The sequence below is a fragment of the Heterodontus francisci genome, chromosome 15 (genome assembly GCF_036365525.1).
Source record: "Heterodontus francisci isolate sHetFra1 chromosome 15, sHetFra1.hap1, whole genome shotgun sequence".
NCBI lineage: Eukaryota > Metazoa > Chordata > Chondrichthyes > Heterodontiformes > Heterodontidae > Heterodontus > Heterodontus francisci.
In genome coordinates, this window is record NC_090385.1 from 75,078,718 (window position 1) to 75,104,876 (window position 26,159).

At 43.1% G+C, this 26,159-nt stretch overlaps 1 protein-coding gene across 4 annotated transcripts in view; it reads left to right on the plus strand.

Moving 5' to 3' along the window:
• Window positions 1-26,159, plus strand: part of diaph2 (diaphanous-related formin 2) — a 967,621-nt gene that overhangs the window by 592,049 nt on the left and 349,413 nt on the right. For all 4 annotated transcript variants that reach the window (XM_068047702.1, XM_068047700.1, XM_068047699.1 and 1 more), the window contains one exon: window positions 16,914-17,015. In XM_068047702.1, coding sequence (XP_067903803.1) covers window positions 16,914-17,015 — 102 coding nt within the window. The remainder of the gene's footprint in view (window positions 1-16,913; window positions 17,016-26,159) is intronic.

Genomic DNA, 26,159 nt, shown 5'->3' on the forward strand with positions numbered 1-26,159 from the left:
GATTGAATCTCATTCGGTAATCCATATCGAGTGAAGAACTGGGTTATCTTCTCTATCACTACCTTAGGAGAAATTGTTCTCAAGGGAATGGCCTCTAGGAACCGAGTAGCCATATCCATAATGTGAGTATATATTGATGTCCTGCTTTTAATTTTGATAAAGATGCACAGTCTACCAACACCCCAAAAATTGGTTTGGGAATTAGAAGTGCCGGTTTTATGGCAGGTGGGGTGGTGTTCCCACAATCTGGCACATATGGCACGTTTTACAAAACTGCACCACGGTCTTGTAAAGACCTGTAAAAGTGTTGACTTATCCGTGATTAGGTCTTCCAGATCCCCACATGTTCCGCCATAGGAATTTCATGGGCTACCCTTAAGATTTCCCAGTGATACTTTGGCGGTACAATTATCTGGTGGACCACCGTCCATTCTTCATCCGCAGTGAGGAGGTCTTTCAGAATCCCATTTTTAATATAGTAGTCCCCCGGAACTACCTTTGCTTCAGCTTCAGTTAGAGTCGATTGTGTCACTTTACTTAACTCTGGATCAGCTTGCTGAGCCTTGATTAGAGAAGACTGACTGAACATTTCCTTTGGATTATTCAAAACCTCAAAGAAAGTTTGATATTCGGCTATATGTGGTGTCAATCTGACCTCCGACAATGGAACGTATTTAGCCATTGTTCGGGCCACTACAAATGAAGGAAAAATTCCTGGAACCTTTTCCTGCAACTGTTCTGTCTTTTTAACTTCACTTGGTCTTTCCATGACTATTGGAGAAGCTACCACCTTCGCTCTGGCCAAATCATTTTCCAAGAGTAAGTCAACTCCGTCTACAGGCAAACTATGGACAACTCCTACGGTTACCATTCCAGACATTAGGTCACACTCTAGGTGCACCTGATACAAAAGTATGGGTATATACTCCCCGCCAATATCATTTACTAAAACTTTGGCATTCAATGCGCTCTCTGGTGAAAAAGCTATGCCTTTCCCTAGCAAAAGAGTTTGGGTGGCTCCTGTATCCCTAAATATAACTATAGGTTTACCTGCCTCACTTGAGGGATAAGGAGTTACTTTCCCTTTTGACAAGAATTCCCTGTAGCTCTCGGGTGTCTTGTTCACAACCCCCACACTCACAGCGGTTTTTGAACTTGGCTTTACAGTTGCAGTTGGAGCTGCAGCCTGATCTGCCCTACTTTAAGTTCAGAGCCCCTTTTCTCTGCATTCGCCTTGTGTACCCCAGTAATTCCCATGGGTTTACCCCGGATCTTCCAGCATTCTGCAGGTAGGTGTCCCACCTTGTGGCAATGGAAACACTTAGGCTTTCAGACCTCACTTCCACCCTCAGCATCTTCCTTTCTATCCTGCGAGGAGATCCAGGGGCATTCCCAGCTATCCCTTCTTGTCCCCGGCTATTTGCCTTCCTTTCACCCTCCCACCTTCTATCCTTCTTAGGTTTGTGGGGGTGACGGGGAAAAAAAGGGATTGGGCTCATAAACATGCTCATAATCATCAGCGATCTCCGCTGCCTGTCTGGCTGTTGAAACCTTCTGGTTATTTGTGGGTTTTTACGAACAGAGGGAGTGAAGTTTTAAATTCTTCCAGGAGAATTATTTCCCTAGGGGTCTCATCCATGGACGCTTTTTAGTGCCCACATCTAACGATCAAAGTTAATTTTCTGTACCCTCTGGAATTCTGTATAACTCTACCCAGACTGTTTCCGGATGTTCAGAAATTTCTGTCTGTAAGCTTCAGGGACTAACTCATAAGCAGCGAGAATAGTCTTTTTTGCCATTTCAAGATCTGCAGAAGCCTTCTCAGAAAGGCTTCAAACATAAACATTCATGAAATCTACCCATCAGCCTGCTTTGCATGAGCAATGCCCAGTTTTCTTTCAGCCACTTCATCTGTTCGGCTATCGTTTCAAAAGAAATGAAAAATGCCTCTACGTTCCTTTCCTCAAACTTCGGAAAGGCTTGCACAAATTTAAACATCTCTCCACTGGGTCCTGGGTGGAGTCAGATCTTTCCTTACCAGAATTTTCATCGGGGTCAAGGCCACCCTTTATTTTTAGTTCCAGCTGTTTTAATTGGAATATCCTTTCTTGCTCACTTTCTCCTTTTTCTCTTTCTCCTTTTTCTCTCTCTTGCCGCTCTGCTTGCTCCCTTCGAAATTCTAGTTCAAATTTTTTCATTTCTTTTTCTCTTTCAAGTTCAAGCTGCTTCATCTGCAACTGAATTCTAGCCAATTCAGCTGAACTGCCATCTGGATTGCCTTTCCCTGCTTCCAATTTCAAATGCTGTGCTATTATCTCAATTATGTCTTCTTTCTTAGCCCCTGGTTTTAGCTCTAACTCCAACTTTTCTGCCAATGCTTTTCGCCTAGCCTTGGTTACGTTTTTCAAATTACTCAGGGATAAATCATCCCTCTCCAGAAAGGTCGTAGCAACTGATAAAGCCATTCCGATAGTGTAAACTTTACTTTAATGCACAAGAAACATGGTGTTTTCCTTTTCCTGTTTTCAATTATTATTACCCCACTTATGATTGAACGTCATTGGCTTTGGGTTGTCCCACAGAGAGCCCCCAATTATATGTTACGGCCAAAGATGGAGGTGTGCACTGTCTGTCTCTAGTTCCACTTCTCCATGGATCACAACATATATTTAAATGTTTTACCCAGTTACTGATACGGCTAATTATACACTCTGTTTTTATTTCAAAATAAAATCCACCAATCTGGTTTCTTTAATAAACAACAAAATTATTAATTTATTATAAAATAAGACTTCTTCAATAAAGATGCAAAGCTTCTTAACACACAGGTTGAAATATGAAAGTTCCCTTCTAAATTAACCCAACACTCTCACACACACCAGGTAAAGAACAAAAAAAACACCATTTTCTCTGCAGAGATCTCTTTACAAAAAGGACAAAGAAAATACTTTGTCCAAATACTTGTTAATTCTTGAAGAAAAAAGTATGATATGGGATGTCCCAGTTGGTTCTTTATTCTGACATCCAAATACGTGTAGACGGCTATCACTGGGATCATTTTGGAGCAGTTCTTTTCAGGTGATGGCGAGGATTAGTCTGGCAGGCTTTCCAGCAGAATCATTGCATCATGGATTTCAGCTATCACACTGGATTCTCGAGGTTTCTCAAAGAGGTGGAAAAAAACATGAGCTGGTGACTTCTCTCTCAGCAGGCTTACCCCAACTGACTCAAAACAATATCCAAAAACGAAATCCACTCTTAAGACCACCATAAATCGTGACATGTCACTTCATTGTAAACAACTCCCCTCGTCAGAAGGCTCCTGCTGTTTACTTAGCTTAAGACATGTGACTTCCAGTAAGTGTGTTTTTAAACAAAGTCCCCAAGGCTTCCAGGGACCTTTTTTTAAAGGTCTATGCGATCTCTTCAGTCTTTCAAATGAATCCATTTCCACAACTTTTAAACAGATGTCCTCAAAAAATTTTTTTAAATGGAAGCACTTTCATAACGCCCCCATCCTTTGTTTAATGTGGAGCCTTTAATGTAATAAAATGTCCCAAGGCGCTTCACAGGAGCATTGTAAAACAAAATATGACACCAAGCCACATAAGGAGATATGTCAGATGATCAAAAGCTTGGTCAAAGTGGGAGGTTTTAAGGACTGTCTTAAAGGAAGAAAGCAAGGTGGAGGTACAGAAACGTGTGGGGAGGGTATTCCAGAGCTTAGGGCTCAAGCAACGGAAAATGCGGCCACCAGTGGTAGAGCAATTAAAATCAGGGATGCTCAAGAGGCCAGAATTAGAGGAGGGTTGTGGGGCTGGAGGAGATTACAGAGATAGGGAGGGATAGGTCCATGGAGGGAATTGAAAAGAAAGATGTGCATTTTAAAATCAAAGTAATCAAAATTAAAGTTCGAGATATCCAAGAGTGGTCTAATAAAAGTTCTATAAAGTTTACTTAACTTTGCTATTTTTCAATTCTGCTCCTCTAGAAATGTACCCCAGTGCATTGTTTGCTTTACTTCAGGCCTTATTAACCTATGTTGCTACTTCTCGTGATTTATGTATCTGTACGTTCAGATCCCTTTGTTTCTTTTAGACGAAAGGGTTGATGGGTCCATAGAAAGGGAGATGGTAATGGAACAAGTAAAGAAACAAAGGATGGGCCTCGATGAGGTGTAAATGAGAATCGGTAAATCATCACTAAAACTGCCATATGGAAAAATGGAGGCAGGGGTTATGATCTGTATTTGAGAAACTCAGTGTTGAGTCAGAAAGGCTATAAAGTGGTGCTGTTCCTTTAGCTTGCCTTGAACTTTACTGGAAGGCTGTGTTTGTTGACAACGCAACCACTCAGAGGCGCAGTACTAGCACATATGCAAATGCAACCTCTTCCACTGAAACGTCACTGTCTGCGATGTTTCAGGCAGCTGCCAGGATTAAAGATGGCGCTGCTCAATTTATCACAAAAAAAATTCAACCTGAAAATCTCCTCAATGGCTGCCATCGCCACCTCCATCCCACCCCCAACAGTCCCCTGCTCCCTCCTGCCATTGCAGTTCTCTTTGCCGGTCTCTCCGCGCCCATCTTCTCACCACTGGCTCCCTGCTGCCTTCATTTAGCCACCAGCCACTCGCTCCAGCCTTGCCGCTCCTCCCCCCACCCCCCCGCAAAATCTCGGCCAATCGTACCCCGATCCTCACTTCCTCCCTGCTGTCCGGCTGCTTGCTCGCTCACTCCCCGCTTCACCTCCAACCAAAAGCCGGTCGCTCCAGGCTGCACCGCTTTCCTGCTCCTTGCTACCTGCTCCCATGTTGGATCGTGCCCCGCCGCGCTGCCTGTAGAAGCAGGGTGGGCCGCAAGGGGTGACGGGGCAACTGGCCGAGAGGAAGGAAGCGGCATGGCCTAGAGCTAGCGGCTGGAGGGGGGTGGGGAAGCAGGGAGCAAGTGGCCGAAAAGCGGGGTGGGGTGGGGAGCCAGGAGCAGAGAACGATCAGCCCAGAGGAGTTGGGGGGGAGCAGTGGCGAGGTCTGGAGTGAGCGGCTGATGGGGGGGAATTGGCCAGTGGGAAGTTGGAGGGGGAGGTGCGGAGAGAAAGCATTGAGAGAATGGCTGAGAGGGAGGGGGGAAGCTGGGAGGCCTGGAGCGAGTGGACAAGGGGTAGAGCGGCCAGTGGGGTGTTAGCAAGTAGCTGAGGGCGGGGGGAGCGAGCGGCTGAGGGAAGGCAGCGGCGTGGCAGGGATCGAGCGGGGTGAAGTGGTGATTGAAGCAGGGATGGTTGGAGGGAGCGGGGTACTTTTCAGGTGAATGGAGATGGCTGTTGAGGGGTGAGGACATCGTTGCGTAGTGATGTCATGCGTGCATGCGTACATTCATACTGGCAAGCTGGAAAATGCTCACACACGTGGATGACCTCCGCGATCGCTCCGCGCATGCTCTGCATTGTCAGGAGTCACTTTGTTACTGGAAAGAGGCTGAGCACCGAGAGGTCAGAGTAGGAGCTGGGTGGAAAATTAAAATGGCAGGCCACCGGAAGTTCAGAGTCATGCTTGCAGATTCAGTGGAGGTGTTCCACAAAGCTGTCATCCAATCTGCATTTGGTCTCCCCAATGCAGAGGAGACCACAACGTGATCAATGAATACTGTATACTAAGTTGAACACAAGTGCAAACAAATCCCTGTTTCACCTGGAAGAAGTGTTTGGGGTCTAGCATGGTGAGAAGGGAGGAGGAAGATGCCATGGGAAGGGGAGCAGATGTTAGGGGTGATTGAGGAGTGGAATATTTTGTTTTATAATGCTCCTTCTGAAATGCTGAAAGGGAAGGGGAAGATATGATTAATGTTGGCACCACACTGTAGGTGGTGGGAATGGTGGATGCTGTGGTGGAAGGTGAGGATAACAGGAACTATATTATGGTACTTGGAGGGAGTGAGAGCAGAAGTGCGGGAAATGGAACGGCCACGGTTTAAGGCCCTGCCAACCATGATGAAGGGGACTCCTCGGTTGAGGAAAAAGGAAGACGTACTAGAAGCACTAGTCAGGAATGTGACATCATCAGAACGGATGCAAAAACAGTTGCGATGGAGATGTAGAAACTGGGAGAATATAATGGAATCCTTACAGGAAGCATGGTGGAAGGAAGTGTGTTCAAAGTAGCTGTGGGAATCAATGGGCTTATAGTGAATATTGGTTTACAGCCTATCCCCAGAAATGGAGACTGACTTCGAGGAAGGGAAGTATCAGAAATGGACCATGTGAAAGCGAGGGAAGGGTGGAAAGTGCAAGCAAGGTTGATGTCATTTTCCAGTTCAGGACGAGAACAGGAAACGGCACCGATAGTCATTGATGTACGTAAAAATAGGTGGGTGAGGGTGTCCCGAGTAGGACTGGAACACAGAATGCTTCACACATCCCATAAAAAAGCAGGCATAGCTTGGACCCAAACTGCTTCCTACAGCAACACTCTTATTTGGATGTCGTAACTGGAGTCAAAGGAGAAGTTATTCAATGTGAAAACAAGTTCAGCTAGATGGAAACAGATGGTGGTGGATGGGGACTTGTTGGGCCTCTATTCAAGGAGGAAACAGAGACTCCTCGGGCCATTGTGATGGGGGATAAAGATTTAGAGGGATTAGACATCCATGGTGCGGAGGAGACGGTTAGGACTGCAAACTGTTAAAGTAGCTGAGGACATCGGAGAGTCACCGATGTAGGTGGCAAGAAATTGGACAAGGGGAGAAAAGGTAGTTGAGATAGGAAGAAATAGGTACCATGGGACAACAGCAAGCTGAAATGTTGGCCAGGATTTTATGCTGGTTTCAAAGACCAGAGAAAGCAATGCCGAGAACCCCACGTTGCCTCTTCTATGGACGGCCTACCGAATCCAGTGCTAATTATGCACAAATGGACAGCGGCGGGCCTTCCACAGGATCAAGGACCCCCTACCGGAAGGCCCGCCCTCAGAGAGCTGCCGGTCAATCAGAGGACAGCAGCTCTTCGACTGAGCAGTGCCACTACGGAGGCGGGGGCTGCTGCCAGTGGAGCAACTACCCGAGGCTCCGGCAACTTGCTGGACCCAGGCCACAGGTAGGCCAGGGCAGGGGGGGGTCGCGATGGAGTGGGGTGTAGTGGGGATGGCAGCAAGGGCAGGGGGGTGGCTCTCAGCAGGCCCCCCCCCACTTTACCAGTGCTTCAACGGGTCCCCGTTGAAGCACTAAATGCTTTTTAACAAGTGACACAACTGCGCCCTCCCCCCACCAATCCACCATCCCAGAGCTGGGGAGCAACCTGCACAGTTTTTCGTGCTGTGTTTCTCGCGCGGCGACAGGGCTGCCCACCACATGGTTAACTGAGGCAGCAGCAGGATGAGGCCCTTAATTGGGCATTAATTGCCCAGTTAAGGGCCTCAATTGGTGGCAGGACGGGAAGGCCATTCACAGGCCTTCCCACACCGGACTTAATTTTGGTGGAGGTGGGAAGGTAGCGGGGTTCACTCCCCACCACCATCCCACCTCATGTTATGCTGTCCTTGCCACCATACCTACCGCGGTAGAGAACATAAAATTCCCCCCTTTGAGTCTACCAAGGCCCTGCTATTTGTAGATCTTAGGAAGAAAGTTGAAGCTGACTGCGGGGATGGGGCACTGTGAGGTCAGAGGCCATGGAGGGAAGGTCTCCAGAGAAGATGAGGTAATTGACAGTCTTGAAACAGATAGCTTGATGTTCGGTGGTGGGGTCATGATCCAAGGTGTGATGGGAGCAAGTGTCACAGTTGGAGTTCAGCCTCCGCTAGGTAGAAGTTGGTTTACTAAACGACAGCAGTGCCATTTTAGTCAGCAGGTTTAATAATGTTAGGGTTGGACCTGAGAAAATGGAGTGCTGCAAGTTCAGAGGGAGATTGGTTAAAGTGAGTGAGGGGAACAGAGAAATTGTTACACTGGCAGTTCTCAATTAAAAGAACTAGAGAGGCTAAGAAACCAACTTACCTGGGAGTCGGAGAGGCATCGGACCTGCGAGGAAACAGTCCAGAGCAGGACACTATAAATCAGGACCGAGGCTCGAGGCACACACTTACCTGGAAGCTGGAGAGGCGCACAATAGGAGCTCCTTGGAATCAGCGCATGCTAAGTTTGAAAAAAAATCTGTGACGTCATAGCAGTGTCCTAAGTTGATGGGTTGGTGAGTATCTAGTGTCAGTGTCTGTTTGTAAAGAGCTTGACACATTCAATACTTTTAGGAAAGGTGGGTTAATAATTGGATTATAGAAGAAAGGTAATTTTTTCTTGAACTCTTACGTACCTACCTTATACACACACAAGGAGCTGATTGGTGAGTAATTTTACTTTCTACTTTTTAGTCTCCAGTTTAAAGTAAATTATCTGAAAGCAAGCATTAGGCATGGCAGGACAGCTTGGCTGCGTGGAATGCCCATCCTGTGACGTGGGGAGTCATGGACACTTGATGTGGCCTGGACGATCACATTTGCAGGAAGTGTCTCCAGCTGCAAAAACTTGAGCTCTACGTTTTGGAACTCGAACGGAGGTTGGGGTTACTGTGGTGCATCCGCGAAGCTGAAAGCTATATGGATAGCACGTTTAACAAAGTGGTCACGCCAAAGTGGTCAGAGGAATGTAGCAAGAGCCAAGTTTGTGGCACCACAAGTGGCTCAGCTGCACAGGTGGGGGGGGTGGGGGGAAGGGGGAAGAAGAGTGGAAGGGCAATTTTGGTAGGCGATTCGATAGTTAGAGGAACAAACAAATGTTTCTGTGGCTATAGACGTGACACCAGGATGGTATGTTGCCCCCCTGGTGCCAGGTTCATGGAACGGCTGCAGGACATTCTTTCGGGGGTGGGTGACCAGCCAGATGTCATGGACCACACTGGCACCAACGACATTGGCAGAAAGAGGGATGAGGTCCTGAAAGCTGAATTTAGGGAGCTAGGAAGGAAAGTGAAAAGTCGGACATCTAAGGCAGTAATCTCAGGATTACTCCCAGTACCATGTCCTAGTGAGTATAGAAATAAGATTTAGCAATGAACACGTGGCTGGAAAATGATGTAGGAGGGAAGACTTTGGATTCCTGGGACATTGAGACTGGTTCTGGGGCAGGTGGGACCTGTACAAGCTGGACGGGTTACACCTTAACAGGACCGGGACTAATATCCTCGCCGGGAGATTTGCTCGTGCTTTTGGGGCGGGTTTAAACTAGCTTGTCGTGGTTGGGAACCTGCGAGGGAATTCAGATAGGAGAAAAACAAACCTGATTATGGGAAGTGGAAAAGCTGTGAATGAAAGTGGAAAGCAGCAGAAACAAATCTAGAGCCAACCAGGGTCAAAATACGGAATAGTGTTAAAAAGGCAGAACTAAAGGCACTCGTTGTGAATGCTGCCTGCATTCAGACAAAGGTAGGTGAGTTAGTGGCGCAAGTAGAAGTAAACGGCTATGATTTAATTGTGTCATTCGGACCCCCACCTGCCAATAATGAGGCATATTAATTTTGTCACGTGAACATTGATTTTAAACTGTTGCTGGAACGCGGAAATGACTTGTTAAACAGATCAGCCGTGGCTGGAAAAAACATTTACATACTAACAGACAGTGCTTGTGGAGACAAAGGAGCATTCACTGACACATTTAACCCACAATGGACTTTGATCACCAGACATTGAAGGTGAGGAAGCTCACATTCCAGGATGACTGCTAAGGTGGTCGAATCCACAATCAGACATGGTTAAACCAGCTGGTCACATGACTAACTGGCTGGTCCGATTTTTTTTTCTTGAACTAGCCACAGACACTTTGAACTCAGCAAGGCTGATTGCTACTGGACTGAGAAGACTGTCTGCTCCCATCTCTCACGGAACTGCAAACACACTGAAGACATTTGAACCTCAAGAGAGGAAAGGTTTAAGAAGAATATTAGGCCCCAACGAAAAGGAAGACCTACCTACAATCAAGGACTCTACAGCGAGCTCTAAGAACAGTAACCAAAACCATCTTCAGATATTGCCTCAAACTTTTCCACTTTATTTGTTTTCCTCTTTTCTGCCTCCATCTGCATGTGTGTATCATGTATGCTTGCGACCGTGATCGATTCACATATCCGTAGGCGTTAACCAAATTAGAGTTTAAGTTGAATAAAGTTCAACCTTTCTTCTTTAAACCTAAGAAAACCTGTTTGGCGGTTTCTTTGCCTTACAATTGGAAAGCAGTGAACAAGGATTCACCAAGGGGCAGCTAAAAACCCAGCGTGTTTAAAATTAAATCTTTTTAAGGTAAGACCAGGTGAAGGCTGAGAGGGAGCCCGGACACTTCTCTCACCTGGTCGTAACAATTGCCATACGGAGACATGGCTGCAGGGTGACCAAAACTGGGAACTGAACATTAAAGGATATTTGACATTTAGGAAGGACAAGCAAAAAGGAAAAGATGGTGGGTGGTGCTGATAATAAGGGATGGGATCAGTGCATTAGTGAGAGAGGATCTTTGATCGGAAGAATAGGATGTAGAAGCTGTTTGGCTGGAGCTAAGAAACAGCAAGGGATAACAATTATTGGTAGGAGTGGTTTACAGAACACCAACAGTAGTGGTAATGTAGGGCATGGTATAACTCGGGAAATTAGAAGGGCATGTAGTAAGGGCAATGCAGTAATCATGGGTAACTTCAATATACATATAGACTGGGTAAATCTAATGAGCACCAATGCTGTGGAGGAAGAATTCCTGGAAAGTGCCCAAGATGGTTTTCTGGAGCAATATGTGTGGAACCAACTAGAGAACAGGCTATTTTGGATCTTGTATTATGCGTTGAGAAAGAGCTGATTTAATAATCTGGTGGTAAAAGAACCTTTAAGGAAAAGTGACCATCATATGATAGAATTTTCCATTATGTTTGAAAAAGATGTAGTTCAATCCGAAACTAGGGTCTTAAATCTAAACAAGGGCATTTATGAAGATATGAGGAGCGCGTTGGCCATGGTGGATTGGAAAAATACATTAGAAAGGTTTGAAGTTCGATAGGCAATGCCGAGTATTTAAAGATTTTCAAAAAACATAGATTGCTTTAAGGCAAAAGAACCCGATAGGGAAACCGAGTCAGCCGTGGCTAACAAAGGAAGTCAAAGATAACATTAGATCAAACGGGGAGGCTTATAAAGTTCCCCCCAAAAATGTCGTAAGCCGGAGGATTGGAAGAATTTTAGAATCCAGCAAAGGAGGACAAAGGAATTGATAAAGAGAGAATAGAATATGAATGTAAACTAGCAAGAAATATAAATACGGATTGTAAAAGCTTTCATAGGTATGTAAAAAGGAAAAAAAAATTGCAAAGACAAATGTGGGTCTATTACAGGCAGGGACAGAGGAATTTATATTTGAAAACAGAGAAATGGCAGAGAAGTTAAATAATTACATTGTGTCTGTGCACAGAAGAAATCTCCCTGAAAAAACTGAGATCCAAGGGTCTAGTGAGAATGAGGAACTGAAACTAATTAGGAGTAGTAAAAAAGTAGTATTGGAGAAATTAACGGGACTGAAAGTTGACAAATCCCCTAGATCCAATGATCTTCACCCTAGAGTGTTGAAATAGACGGCTGCAGAGATAATGAATGCATTGGTGACCATCTTTCAAAATTCTATAAATTCTGCAATGGTGCTTGCAGATTGGAAGGTTGCAAATGTAACCCCACTGTTTAAGAAAGGAGGGAGAGAGAAAACGGGAACTACAGAGGATTTGAGTACAGGAGCAAAGAAGTCTTGCTTCAATTGGATAGAGCATTGGTGTGGCCACACCTGAAATGTTGTGTACAACTCTGGCCCTCTTGCCTGAGGAAGCATATACTTGCCATAGAGAGAGTGCAGAGGAGGTTCACCAGACTAATTCTTGGCATGGTGGTATTGTCCAATGAGGGGAGACTGAGGTGACTGGGCCTGTATTCCCTGGACTTTAGAAGAATGAGAGTCGATCTCACAGAAATTTACAAAATTCTTAAAGGGATAGGCAGGGTAGATTCAGAAAGGATGTTTTCCCTGGCTGTGGGGTCTAGAACCAGGGGACACAATCTCAAAATAAAGGGCAAGCCATTTCGGGCTGAGATGAGCAGAAACTTCTTCACTCAGAGGGTGGTGAATCTTTGGAATTCTCTGCCCCAGAGGGTGGTGGAAGCTCAGTCATTGAATAAATTCAAGACATCAAGGGATAGGGGGATAGTGCGGGAATATGACGATCAGCCATGATCTGGAATGGCGGAGCAGGCTGTAAGGGCTGAATGGCCTACTCTTGCTCCTATGTCAAAGGAAGGGATCTTGGTAGAATGAGAATTCTGAAGGTGGGAGAAACTAACCAAAGAGGTGGGCATGTCGGCGGAGGGAAAAGAGCTCAGGGCAGTGCCAAATGCTGGCAATGATTCTCCTATTCCCATTTACACCTCTACTAGACCCATCTTTTGTTTATTTATTTGTCTCATTACTATCTCATTTTGCCTTGCACCATTTTCCTTTTTGTCATTTAATCTCTCCTGCCTTCCACCCTGTCATAGTCCTTCTCTTTTGTTCTTTCCCCAGTCTTCCCTGCCTCTGTACTTGCTTAAAGCCTGTTTCATCTCTAACTTTTTCCACTTCTGACAAAAGGCCTGAAATGTTAACTTTGTTTCTCCACAGCTGCTGTCTGACCTACTGAGCATTTCCAGAAATTTCTGTTTGTATTTCAGATTTCCAGCAACTGCAGTAATTTGCTTTTGTACCTTTGCCCCTAATCTTTCTTTTCTGTTTTATAGCCAACTTACTGTCCATTCTGCTTCTTGTCCCATGACTCCACATGTTCTGACCTTAATGATTACATAAACATGAAACCAATCCCAGTTCAGCCAGTTTGAATAGACGGTGGTTAATATGCATTAAATTAAAATGAATGGGACAGTTAATACCCACCACTGGCTAGCTTCACTTCAATGTTAAAAGCTCAAGCGCGCAGGTTTTTTTTACATTTTTTAAAAATAATTAAAAATAAGTGTACATTGATTTCCTATGTAGTACCTTAGTAAAGATTTTTTTAGAATTCCAAATATATTACATCTGTCTTTTCTGTTACTTAAAGAATTCAATAAGGTTGGTCAAGCATGACCTTCCCTTTTGGAATCCGTGCTTACTTCTTATATTTTCAGTTTTTAGGTGTTTCTCTATTGCTTGTTTTACTTTCAGTTTCTCAATGTTTTTCTATGACATTAAGTATTCCGATTCAATTGTACTTGCAAATACAATTAAGTTAAAATAGACCATCCCCAGTGACTTGTGTTCTTCCATTTGCAGAATGCTGACACTGTTATGGGATATTTATATGTGCAGATTAAGTTGAAAAGTAATTTCCATTTAATCTTAAATGTCTCCCATTGGTTAAGTATCTTATTTTTCAAAACATATACTTATTTCGCTTGAATATGAACCCAAAGATATACTACATTCTTTATACTATATTTCAGTAATTTAAAATATTGGCCTCATTTCCATTGTTCCTGTGTTAGAAATGCAGTCCTAAAACATTACTGTATCTCTCCGTATACATTTAACCTCTGCGTAGAATTAGGAAAATCTCTGGAGGAAAAATCAGGCTCAAACACTGTCCCTTTAAATTGTCCCACTTCCATCCCATGGATCTGTCTCTACCAACCTCTACAAAATCACAAGGTGACCTTCTCTGCATCCTCTGTTTTTTCCTTCCTCAAATGCACAGATTGTTTACCATGAGGGATTTTTTTTTTCACATTTTCAAGAAAATGGATCATTGCTTTTAGTGGGGTTGGCGATGGGAAGAATCTTCTAATTGGCATCTGTGAATGTTCAAAACTTGGGTGAAGGGAGTTGCCTATTTTTCTGTGGAGATTGAATTTCATTTGATGAAGACTGTGCCTACTGGTGCTGCAATCTTTTCATAACTTAAAATGTTGGAAACCTAATTTTTAAGGTTAATATTGTTCTGGAAACAAAATAGTAAGAAATTGTGTAGTGCATATTTTTAAATCAAATATTAAAGTCACTGAAGTCTTCATTTAACAGTAGTCCAGAATGAAAAATGCAGAGAATGTAGCATTTACAGAAAAGGTTGCCTGTTCTAAATATAGCTATGAATAACACTGGGTATTTTGACAACAAAACACAGAAAAGTTAATTTATGTAAATTACCCTAAGCTGTACAATTTTGGTCTTTGACATTGTGCAAGTCAATTTTTGCTTCAAAACTTTTCTCCTTCTCCCCCACCCCAGGAGTTTCTTGTATTGCGTCTGGAAGGATGGATGCACTTGTATTACTTACTATGCATTCTGTGATTGATATTAACAGCAGAATTAATGAATGGGGACAAACCTCACGATTCCTCCTTCAAGATGGACTTGTTATATAGTTCTCCATCTTTCACCCACCCTGAGAAGTAATGAAACTTACCCAATGCAACAAGGAAGTTTGAATAACAGGCAGAACTGGGACTTAAATTCATTATCTTTTGCTTGAGAGTTCAGTGTTCAACGCTGAATTACTTGGCTGGCTCAATATAATGGAAGACTTCAGTTTAGATACCTTTTCACATATGATTTTACAAGCGAGTTTAAAGAACAGTGACATGACATAGTTGTGTCCACTTTCTGAGCCTAATCTGTTCATTGCAGTTTTGTGTGTGTGTGTATGTGAACAAAATGTAAGCAGTTATAACACTAATTCGTCTCATGTTTTAGCAAGTTTTTTCAGTTGTGTTGATTGCCTGCACAAAAGATCAGCGTCTTTTTGAAGGCAATTTGGATCTAGGTCAGTGGATATCTGTACTGCAGTGCTAATATATAGATGTTTTGCTGATGGTAAAGTTATGTTCACCTTGGTATCATTTAGTGTGACAAACAGATGTAGGATTTTCATACTATTTCTGCCAAACTTTAATATCCCTTTGAACATACAGACATAAAGAAATGAACATCTATTGGTCCATCCATTGTGATGTCTTGTGTGTCACAATGCACACACTTCGCACCCCACCTAAATGTCATGTGTTCTCCTGGGATAGGTGAAAAACTAAATTAAAGATCTAGGTCGGGGGAAAAAATCTGGAAAATCCTCTCTGATCTCCCCTTTAGACAATCAACTTTAGTGCAAGACACCACTCTGGCCTAGGTTCATGTTGTATGGCAAGTAGCTTTTGCACAAGCTGATCAACCCAGTCATAAATAGATCCAGCTTTCAGTTGAAGAAACACAACAAATCAGCATTCGCACCATGAGCCGGCAGCCTGTTCCAACACGAAACACTTTGAATACTTTAAATCTGCAAAGAATCCCAAAGGGTCTAAACCAGGGTTGTCCAACTTTTTCGTGTGGAGGGCTGCATTACCAATTTTGCTCAGCCCAAGGGGCTGGTGAGCAAATTTCGAAAGATAACGGCATTAAAAATTTATCTTACTCATACAACATCATTGGTCCAAGAGCGTTTGAATGCTTGACATTCAGCATCAATCTTCCTTTTTTTGCTGTATCCATGGGCAGCCATAGATGAGAGGGAAGTGACTCTTAACTTCCAGATGGTTACAAAACAACTAACAAGTCTTATGCTTTCCCTGGTTGACACTTTCAGCACAAAAACTAAAACCATGGCCAATTTCTATGACTCTAATCTGGGTACAAGAAATAGGGCATACTGGGCTTTAAAAAAATTACTAGATTTTCTTCAACAGTTCCTCCCTTCACCCACCATGCACCAGGAGCAGAAACTCCCCTCCTCACACACACCCAACTCCTCAAGCTCACCTCTCCTCCGCCACCGACTCCGACTTCCCTTCTCTGCCGTCAATTCCCGCTGCCGAATATGGCTTCCCTTCTCTGCCGATGCCTCCTCTTCCCAACCACTGCTGATACCTGCTGCCACCAACTCCCCTTCTCCACCGCTGACTCCGACTCCAACTCTAACTTCCCTTCTCTGCCGCAAACTCCTCAAGTTGACCTCTTCACCGCCTCAACGAGTTTATCTACCTCCCCCAACACCTTTTATTGGTCAGCACCCATGATTGACAGCACCGGGATTGACAGGCCTGAACAAAGCGTACGCCTTGATTGGTGGGCCTGGACGAAGTGCACCATGATTGGTGGGCTGGATCGAAACCGTTGGTGGACCGGAGTGTGGCCCGTGGGCTGTATGTTGGACAACTCTGGTCTTAAACCCACCTCAGACTTTCACCTGAGACCAGGATCATTACAGTGCTGATCATTCAAGGGATGTGCAGTCATCACTTAAGAATACATTCATGTGGGTAAACATTTCTGCAACTTCCTCAACTGCTCATGTCCTCCCATAATCAGCACAAACACTCAGGAGCTGTGATTGATCAGCATTGTGCATCAACTAATGTTTTCTCCTTTTTTAAAATTCATTTTAAGCAGGTAGATCCAGTAGCCAGTGCAAGCAGGTGGTAAAATTGCATTCTGTGTTTTGTGTAGAGAGAGAGAGAGGGGGAATAGTCAGAAAAGACAGTTAATATTTTCTGCTAGTTGCCAGTGTTGACAACAGTCTCTTAGTGTACTTGGTTTCCTAGGCAGGTGGGTACACAAACTTGGAATTGATTTGTAAATTATGTCTGTCAGCATTTATACTAAACTTGCTGAGAATTATGTAAATGCTAAACTTGGTCCAATTATTAAAAAGTACAGAATAAAAAGTGTGGTAGTCTCAGCTCTGAAGAGCAGCAATATCCTCCACATAAGTTGATGTCTTATCTGAGACACCCTGTAGTGCTTCTGAATCCATACATTTGTCATTGTTCAGAAGTCTGAAATGCACTGTTCGCTAGCCCTGACAATTCCTTTCTTCACAAGATCCAAAAAAATCTATATCAGATAGTGATAAATATTTGTGTTTTTCCCCTTCTGTTTTTACATTTATAGAACTTGGTGAGGTATTTACCAGAGCAGAAGGAGCTCAATACATTATCCAAATTTAAGGATGAATATGACGACCTATGTGAACCTGAGCAGTTTGGAGTGGTGGTAAGTAGGCTCAGAAAGGACACTAAAGAACATATTGCTGCTGCAGAACAAAGAAGGGTGAATACATTTCAATAATGTATTGATTATTTTTCTTTGACAATATTGCCATCCTTGCAGCTTTGCATGTATAATAGCTTTTCATTCTTCTTGCAGCTTGAAAGGTTAAAGATATTAAACCTTTTCAGCATTGAAATGTGGGTTATAGATTTGTTGCAATGTACAGTATGTGATAAATACATTACACTGGCATACTGATCGCTAAATGAAAAATAATATTTGATGCAGGTCTGTAGGATGTATTTTGAAAGTGGCATGGCCATATCATGACAGTTATATTGATTATCTTCATTTTATATTTTTATTTCCCTTTTTCCCTCATCATCGTCTTATGATTTACCTGTTCTTTTGTCCATGTAATTTTCCCCTCTGGTATTTTAGTTCCATTTTTTTCTTCCAATTTAGCTTTATTGTGGAAATTAGCTTCAACATTAATTCATAGACTCTCTATTTTATGCACTATACTTCCTTGCCTATGCCTCTCACAGAATTGGTTAGTAAATGCATTGAACAAGACAAGTGTATCTCAGAATTGTTACAGCACAGAAGGAGGCCCCTTCAGCCCTTTGTATCTGCACCAACTCTCCAAGCGAGCAATTCATTTAGTGCCATTCCCTGCCTTCTCCCCATTACCCTGTACATTCTTACTTTCAGGTAACTAATTCCCTTTTGAACGCCTCGGTTGAACCTATCTCCAACGCACTCTGTGGAAGTGAATTCCAGATCTTAACCACTCACTGCGTGAGAAAATTTTTCTTTGTGTCGCCATTGCTTCTTTTGCCAATTACCTTAAATCTGTGCCCTCTCGTTCTTGATCCTTTCATGAGTGGGAACAGTTTCTCCCTATCTACTCTGTCGAAACTCCTCATGATTTTGAATACCTTTATCAAATCTCCTGTCAGCCTTCTCTTCTCCAAGGAAAACAGTCTCAACTTCTCCAATCTATCTTCATAAATGTAATTCCTCATCCCTGAAACCATTCTCGTAAATCACTTCTGCACTCTTTCCAATGCCTTCACATCTTTGCTTAAATCTGGGGCCCAGAACTGGAAGAAATACTCCAGCTGAGGGCCAACTAGTGTCTTATGCAATTACAACATAGCCTCCTTGCTCTTGTACGTTATCCTTCTATTAATAAAGCCGAGGATACTGTGTGCTTATTCACCGCACTCTCAACCTGTCCTGCCAGCTTCAGTGTCTTATGCACATATACATCCAGGTCCCTCTGTCCCTTTAGAGTCGTACCCTTTATTTTATATTGTCTCTCCATGTTCTTCCTACCAAAATGAATCCCTTCACATTTCCCTGCATTGAACTTCATCTGCCACTTTTTTTTTTATTTATTCAGGGATGTGGGCGTCGCTGGCTAGGCCAGCATTTATTGCCCATCCCTAATTGCCCTTGAGAAGGTGGCGGTGAGCTGCCTTCTTGAACCGCTGCAGTCCATTTGGGGTAGGTATACCCACAGTGCTGTTAGGAAGGGAGTTCCAGGATTTTGACCCAGCGACAGTGAAAGAATGGCGATATAGTTCCAAGTCAGGATGGTGTGTGACTTGGAGGGGAACTTGCAGGTGGTGGTGTTCCCATGCATTTGCTGCCCTTGTCCTTCTAGTTGGTAGAGGTCGCGGGTTTGGAAGGTGCTGTCTAAGGAGGCTTGGTGTATTGCTACAGTGCATCTTGTAGATGGTACACACTGCTGCCACTGTGCGTCGATGGTGGAGGGAGTGAATATTTGTAGATGGGGTGCTTTGTCCTGGATGGTGTCGAGCTTCTTGACTGTTGTTGGAGCTGCACCCATCCAGGCAAGTGGAGAGTATTCCATCACCCTCCTGACTTGTGCCTTGTAGATGGTGGATAGGCTTTGGGGATTCAGGAGGTGAGTTACTCGCCTCAGGATTCCTAGTCTCTGACCTGCTCTTGTAGCCACGGTATTTATATGGCTACTCCAGTTCAGTTTCTGGTCAATGGTAACCCCTAGGATGTTGATAGTGGGGGATTCAGCGATGGTAATGCTGTTGAATGTCAAGGGGAGATTGTTAGATTCTCTCTTGTTGGAGATGGTCATTGCCTGGCACTTGTGTGGCGCGAATGTTACTTGCCACTTCTCAGCCCAAGCCTGGATATTGTCCAGGTCTTGCTGCATTTCTACACAGACTGCTTCAGTATCTGAGGAGTCACGAATGGTGCTGAACATTGTGCAATCATCAGCGAACATCCCCACTTCTGACCTTATGATTGAAGGTAGGTCATTGATGAAGCAGCTGAAGATGGTTGGGCCTAGGACACAACCTTGAGGAACTCCCGCAGTGATGTCCTGGAGCTCAGATGATTGACCTCCAGCAACCACAACCATCTTCCTTTGTGCTCGGTATGACTCCAGCCAGCGGAGGGTTTTCCCCGATTCCCATTGACCTCAGTTTTGCTAGGGCTCCTTGATGCCATACTTGGTCAAATGCTGCCTTGATGTCAAGGGCAGTCACTCTCACCTCACTTGTCCGCCCATTCCACCAGCTTGTCTATGTCCTTTTGAAGTTCTACGCTATCGTCCTCACTGTGCACAATTGCTCCAAGTTTAATATCATCTGCAAATTTTGAAATTGTGCATTGTACACCAAGGTCTAAGTCATTAATCTATATCAGGAAGAGCAATGGTCCCTGGGGAACTGCACTACAAACCTTCCTCCAGCCCGAAAAAACATCCATTATCCGCCACTCTTTGTTTCCTGTCACTCAACCAATTTTGTATCCATGGTGCTATTGGGTGCTTATGGTATCCATGTGAGGAAGATGCAAAGTGGCTTCAAGGAGATTTGGACAGACTTAGTGTGTGCGCAAGAACATGGCAGATGGAATATAATGTGGAAAAATGTGAGGTTATCCATTTTGGTAGGTGTGCAGAGTATTTCTTAAATGGTAAGAGATTAGAAAGTGTAGATGTACAAAGGGACGTGGGTGTCCTCGTTGGTAAGTCACTAAAAGCTAACATGCAGGTGCAACAAGCAATTAGGAAGGCTAATATGTCAGTCTTTATCGCAAGAGGATTTGAGTACAGGAGAAGCGAAGTCTTGCTTCATTGTATAGAACCTTGGTTAGACAGCACCTGGAGTACTGTGTGCAGATTTGGTTCCCTTACCTTAGGAAGGATATTATTGCCATAGAGGGAGTGCAACGAAGGTTCACCAGATTTGTTCCCAGGATGGCGGGACTGTCCTTTAAAGAGAAATTGGGGAAACTGGACCTGTTTTCTCGAGTTTCGAAGAATGAGAGGTGATCTCATTGAAACCTACAAAATACTGAAAGGGATAGACAGGGTAGATGCAAGTCAGAAGTTTCCCCTGTTCGGGGAGACTAGAACCAAGGGACACAATTTCAAAATAAGGGGGAAGCCACTTAGGACAGATGAGGAGAAATTTCTTTACTCAGAGTTGTGAATCTTTGGAATTCTCTACCCCAGAGGGCTGTGGAAGCTCAGTCATTGAGTATGGTTAAATCAGAGATTGACAGATTTCTAAATACCAATTACATAAAGGGATATGGGGATAGTGTGGGAAAAAGGTTTTGAAGTGGATTGTCAGCCATAATTGTATTGAATGGTGGAGCAGGCTCGATGGGCTGAATAGCCGACTCCTGTTCCTAACCCTCTCTGTTACCTCTTCAATAAACTCCAACAAGTTAGTTAAACATGATTTCCCTTAACAAATCCATGCACATTTAGGCAGGGTAGGCACATTTATTGAAGTAAGATACATTTTGAGTGAAGCGAGATACTTTTTTTTTACTGCACAGGCTGCCCTGATCAGCATTGCTCCAAATCATAAATGTGATTCTTTGCAGCTGTGGCTGGAGAAGACAGTTCCTCACCTAATGCACTTTTCAATCAGGAGGCCAGTTTCGTCAACAAATGGTACAGAAGTTCCAAAGTAATCATTTTCCTGAAATAATAATCTAACAGCTACAGAATGTTATTGACTTCAAATAGGTGTTTTTCAAAACTATCAAAAACCAAATCTCCCAGTAATGTGTTAATTGTATTTGAAGTTGCAGCACTCTATAATGCATGTATTGAAATCTGTCGTCAAAACTAAAACAAATAGATATTTAATTTTATTTAGTTTCAGCGATTGTATTTCCCAGATGCATCTGGTAAACATGCCAACTTTCTATTTTTTCAGACCTACTATCTACTTAGCATTATGATTCAAATTTTTCCCACAGTGCACTGAGATTGTTACAGTGGCTCAGCTTTAAAGAAATTATGCAACAGTTTTTCCAAATATGGAGGAACTGCTGGTTAAAGGGGACAGTGACATTAGGAAGGTCACAATTTGCTGCTTACTGAGTTAGTGTTTTATAGATTCTACAACCAAAATTCCTGCAGTCTAAGCAATGGATTTACCAATTTTGATTTTATACTATAAACCGTTCATCTTGCATAGCCTCTTCCATTTAAGTGAACAATAAATATATAGACTGATGAATATAATCCTGTGCATGCTGGAAATCTGAAATAAAAACAAAATGCTGGAAATACTCAGTAGGTCAGGCAGCATCTCCACATCATTGTGGAGAGAGAAACAGAGTTAACATTTCAGGTCTGTGACCTTTCATCAGACATCACAACATGTCGTGGGTTGCTCGGATTTTTCAGGGGTGCAGGTACAATATGGACTGCATGAGGAAACGGTTACACAAATTAGTACTGGACTTTAATAAAATTAACACATTGCAGGGACATTTGTTTTTTGATAGTTTTGAAAACTGAGTATTTGAAGTCAATAACATTCTGCAACTTACATTATTGTTATTTGAGGAAAACAATTACTTTGTGTGGTATATTTGTGTGGCACCAATAGACAAGATGCACAGAAAGCATGGCGAGTTCAAGGGAGTGTTAAATTACGTCATGATGTCATCATATGATCATATTATACAAATACAGTACACTGCTTGCCCCTGCAAAAGAAAAGTATATTTCTAAACCAAGTTTACGGTTTAGGTTTACAAAGTCTTTCTGCTCTCTTTACAGGTTTTGGTACGGAGTCAGATTTTGGACTGCTTGGTTTAGGTTCAGAACTTAGCGAAGATATTGTTTCTTTCTCAAAAATTGGTACTTCAGACACTGAAGTCTGAACTGGTTCAAACTCTGACATGAGCTCATGATCAAGTGGATCATACCCATGTTTTGGTTCATCCCTTGCCAGGAACATGTGATCTGCATGGATATTTTGAAATGGCCAGGGTGATCATGACCTCGATTGCAAAAGAGTTTTAGGTGGCTTATTTCTACAGCTTTGGCAGATAGTACATTTACTGACCAATTATTCTCGGTCACTGTCTAGACCAGGCTAATAAACAAAGCCTCTTGGTATAGATATATTTTTGGCTTGACAGCAGCATCAGATTAGTGGCGCACACCACACTACATGGTAGCAACATAAACGGCTAGCTTTGCCTGTTGCTCAAAGTTTTGGGATACATTACCCTCCCAGCGTCATCTGAGGTAGACTGGGAACTTTTCAGGGCCGAAAATGACGTCCTTCGGCATTCTGCTTATCACGCAAATGAGTAATGTGGTATATGAATTTCAATGCCAGTGTGATGGTAGGTATATAGGCCATGCGTCCCAAAAACTGATGGATCAAACAGCATGTCCCTTCCGCTGTCCGCAATGGGCAAGGTACAGCCCATGCTTGCAAAACTCAAAACACAGTGTCCACCATAAGATGTGATTCCAATATTGGACAACATTTGCTAAATAATCCTCAGTGTGCTAAGAATTACACTGACAACCAATTTAAGATTGTCAGTTCAGCTCGCAGTGTGGTGTATTTGTGCATCCTGGATGCTACATATATTAGTACACAGGGCCCTGTTCTTTGCAGACAGCAAGAACATGTACACACTGCATTTGCTTCAGCTAAACAAAATAAGTAACAGCTGGTTCATTCCTCAGAGCAATGCCTTGACCAATCAGTCAAGCTGCCTGGTTAAAATTTCAAACAAAGCTTGGCAGTTAACTGTCAGTCACCAGAAACTGATATATTCTCCATGGCAACACCTCTACCAATCAAAGTCCACTTGCCAACTCTCTTCTCATACAGTATTGTCAGGCAAGCCCCACATCTGCAAAGAATGAGGAAAATTAATTTCGCCACATGAACATTGATTTTAAACTGCTGATGGTGAAGAAAGAACTTTCTTGAAAAAAACAGTTGGAGACATCGGCTGGAGAGAGACATTAGGATATCAACAGACAAATACTTCAAAGGACAAAGGAGCTATTCCCTGCTCCAATTTAATCCACAATGGACTTTTGTTACCAGACGTTGAAGCATTCCAGGTTAACTACTAAGATGGCCGAATACACAAACAGATGTAGTCGGGCCAGTTTGGTCACATGACTGACTGACTTGGAGCTTTTTGAATTCGAGCTTCCAACAGAATTTTGAGACAAAGGCTGTTTTCTCCTGGACTGAGAACACCTCTCTCCTGTCTGCTCTCATCTCGCTCTCACCAGCTTCGGAAACCATTGAAGTCATATGAACCACAAGAGAGAAAGTTCTCCTACAGTGAACAAGGTTTAAGAATACTGGGCCCCAATGACAAGTAAGAGCTGTTTACAATGAAGGACTCTACGGCGAGCTGGAAACACAGAAACGTTAATAAGAAACCCCCTTTACAGGCTGCCTCAAACCTCTATTTTATTTTTCTTCTCTTTTCTGTCCCTATTTGCATGTCTGTATCGCGTGTGCATGCTAGCATGGGCGTGCCGTATATCTGTAGGCATTAACTGTATTAGAGTTGAAGTTTAAGGTTTAATAAATTTCACTTTTCTTCTTTAAACCTGAAAGAAAACCTGGTGTGCTCATTTCTTTGCCTTATAATTGGAAAGTGGTGAACAAGGATTCACCAAGGGGGGAGCAGTGTGTTTAAAAATCAAATTCTGTTACAATAATACCAGGTGAAGACTATAAAAGACCCCTAGATACCTTTTTCACTTAATCATAACGGTATAACTTTGTTGTTTTCCCTTACATTGGTTATTCTTGCAAATTGTCCTGATGAGTGCAAGAAGAAAAGCTTCGACAAAATGTCTGTTTTCAGCAATACTAAAGAGGTTAACTTTATTGTACCTAAACCGAACTAATAAAAATAATAAACAACACGGCAACCTTCACTCACATGCACTCTGGAAGTTTACACATGCACAGATAGGTTACAGAGTGTTGAAAGGTAGATTGGTTGAGTTAGAGTCCATAAAAAAAAGTATACAATCTGTGGCGCTCGGTGATTCGGCTGGCTTCCAGCTGAATTTGGTGGTCCAGAGGTTGGTTCGGTGGGTGTTTTGGAGACAACGATGCGGATGATTTTCTCCAACAGGGTTTTTGATTGTAGCTGGAGTATGCAAAGGTGGTCAGTCAACAAGCAGGATTTGAAAGCTTTCAAACTGGAATGGAAAGAGAGAGAGAGAGAGAGAGAGACCCCACTCTGGTCTGCATGTGTCAGAGTCCAGTTGCTTCTCCTCTACTGCAGAGAAAACACCAGCTTAAAACCACAGATGGGCAGGTGCTTGTCACATGTCAGTCACTCATTCAAACATAGCTGTTAGCAGTATTTCTTCTTCTTGCTAAAAGAAAGAGAACAAACAGTTCCCTTAAACTTCCTGGATCTTGGTTCTTGCTGGAGAATGAGCAGACATTTTGTCTCCATCCTCTCAGTCCTTGCATGTATGATGCAGTGTTGCAAATCAGGTGATCATCCTAAGCTGCCAGCAAAGTCATTTTTTAAAAAACATGTCTTTTAAAAAAAAAATATATAAACTCCAGTCAGTGGATTCAAGAAAATTATCATTCAACAAAGCGTATTAGCGTAACAGGTTCCTGTAGACTGGAAAGTAGCAAATGTAACCCCACTATTTAAGAAGGGAGAATGGAGAACTACAGAGCTGTTAGCTTGATGTCAGTAATAGGGAAAATATTAGGATCTATTATGAAGGATGTGTTAACTGGACACTTAGAAAATAGTGGTAAAATTGGGCAGAGTCAACATGGATTTATGAAAGGGAAATCATGTTTGACAAACCTGTTGGAATTTTTTGAGGATGTTGCTTGTCACACGGATAAAGGAGAACTAGTGGATGTGGTGTATATGGATTTTCAGAAGGCTTTTGATCAGGTCCCACACAGGAGGTTAGTAAACAAAATTAGATTTTGCATGGGATAGCATGGGACTGGGGTAATATACTGTTATGGATTGAGAATTAGTTAACAGACAGAAAGTAGAGAGTAGGAATAAATGGGTCGTTCTCAGGATGGCAGGCTGTTATTAGTGGGGTGCTGCAAGAATCAGTGCTGGGCCACAGCTGTTCGCAATCTATATGAATGAATTGGATGTGGGGACCAATTGTAATGTTTTTTCAAATTTGCTGATGACACAAGACTAGGTGGAATGTAAGTTGTGAGGAAGATGCAAGGAGGTTTCAAGGGGACTTGGACAGGCTAAAGGAATGGGCAAGAACATGACCGCTGAATTATAATGTGAATAAGTGTGAAGTTATCCACTTTGGTAGAAAAACGAGAAAAGACAGAATATTTCTTAAATGGTGAGAGGTTGGGAAGTGTTGGTGCCCAAAGGGACCTTGATGGCCTTGTTCATGAGTCACTAAAAGCTAGCATGCAGGTACAGCAAGCCATTAGGAAGGCAAATGGTATGTTGGCCTTCATCGCAAGGGAATTTGAGTACAGAAATAAAGATGTCGTGCTGCAGTTGCAGAGAGCCTTGGTGAGATAGTGCCTGGAGTATTGTGTACAGTTTTGGTCTCCTTATCAAAGGAAGGATATACTTGCCATAGAGGGAGTGCCACAAAGGTTCACCAGACTAATCCCTGGGTAAGGGTATTGTCTTATGAGGAGAGATTGAGGAAACTGGGCCTATGTTCTCTAGAGTTTTGAAGAATGAGAGGTGCTCTCATTGAAACTTAGAAAATTCTTACAGGGCATGACAGAGTGGATGTGGATAGGATGTTTCCCCTGGCTGCTGAGTCTAGGACCAGGGGACATAGTTTCAGAATAAGGGGTAGGTCATTTA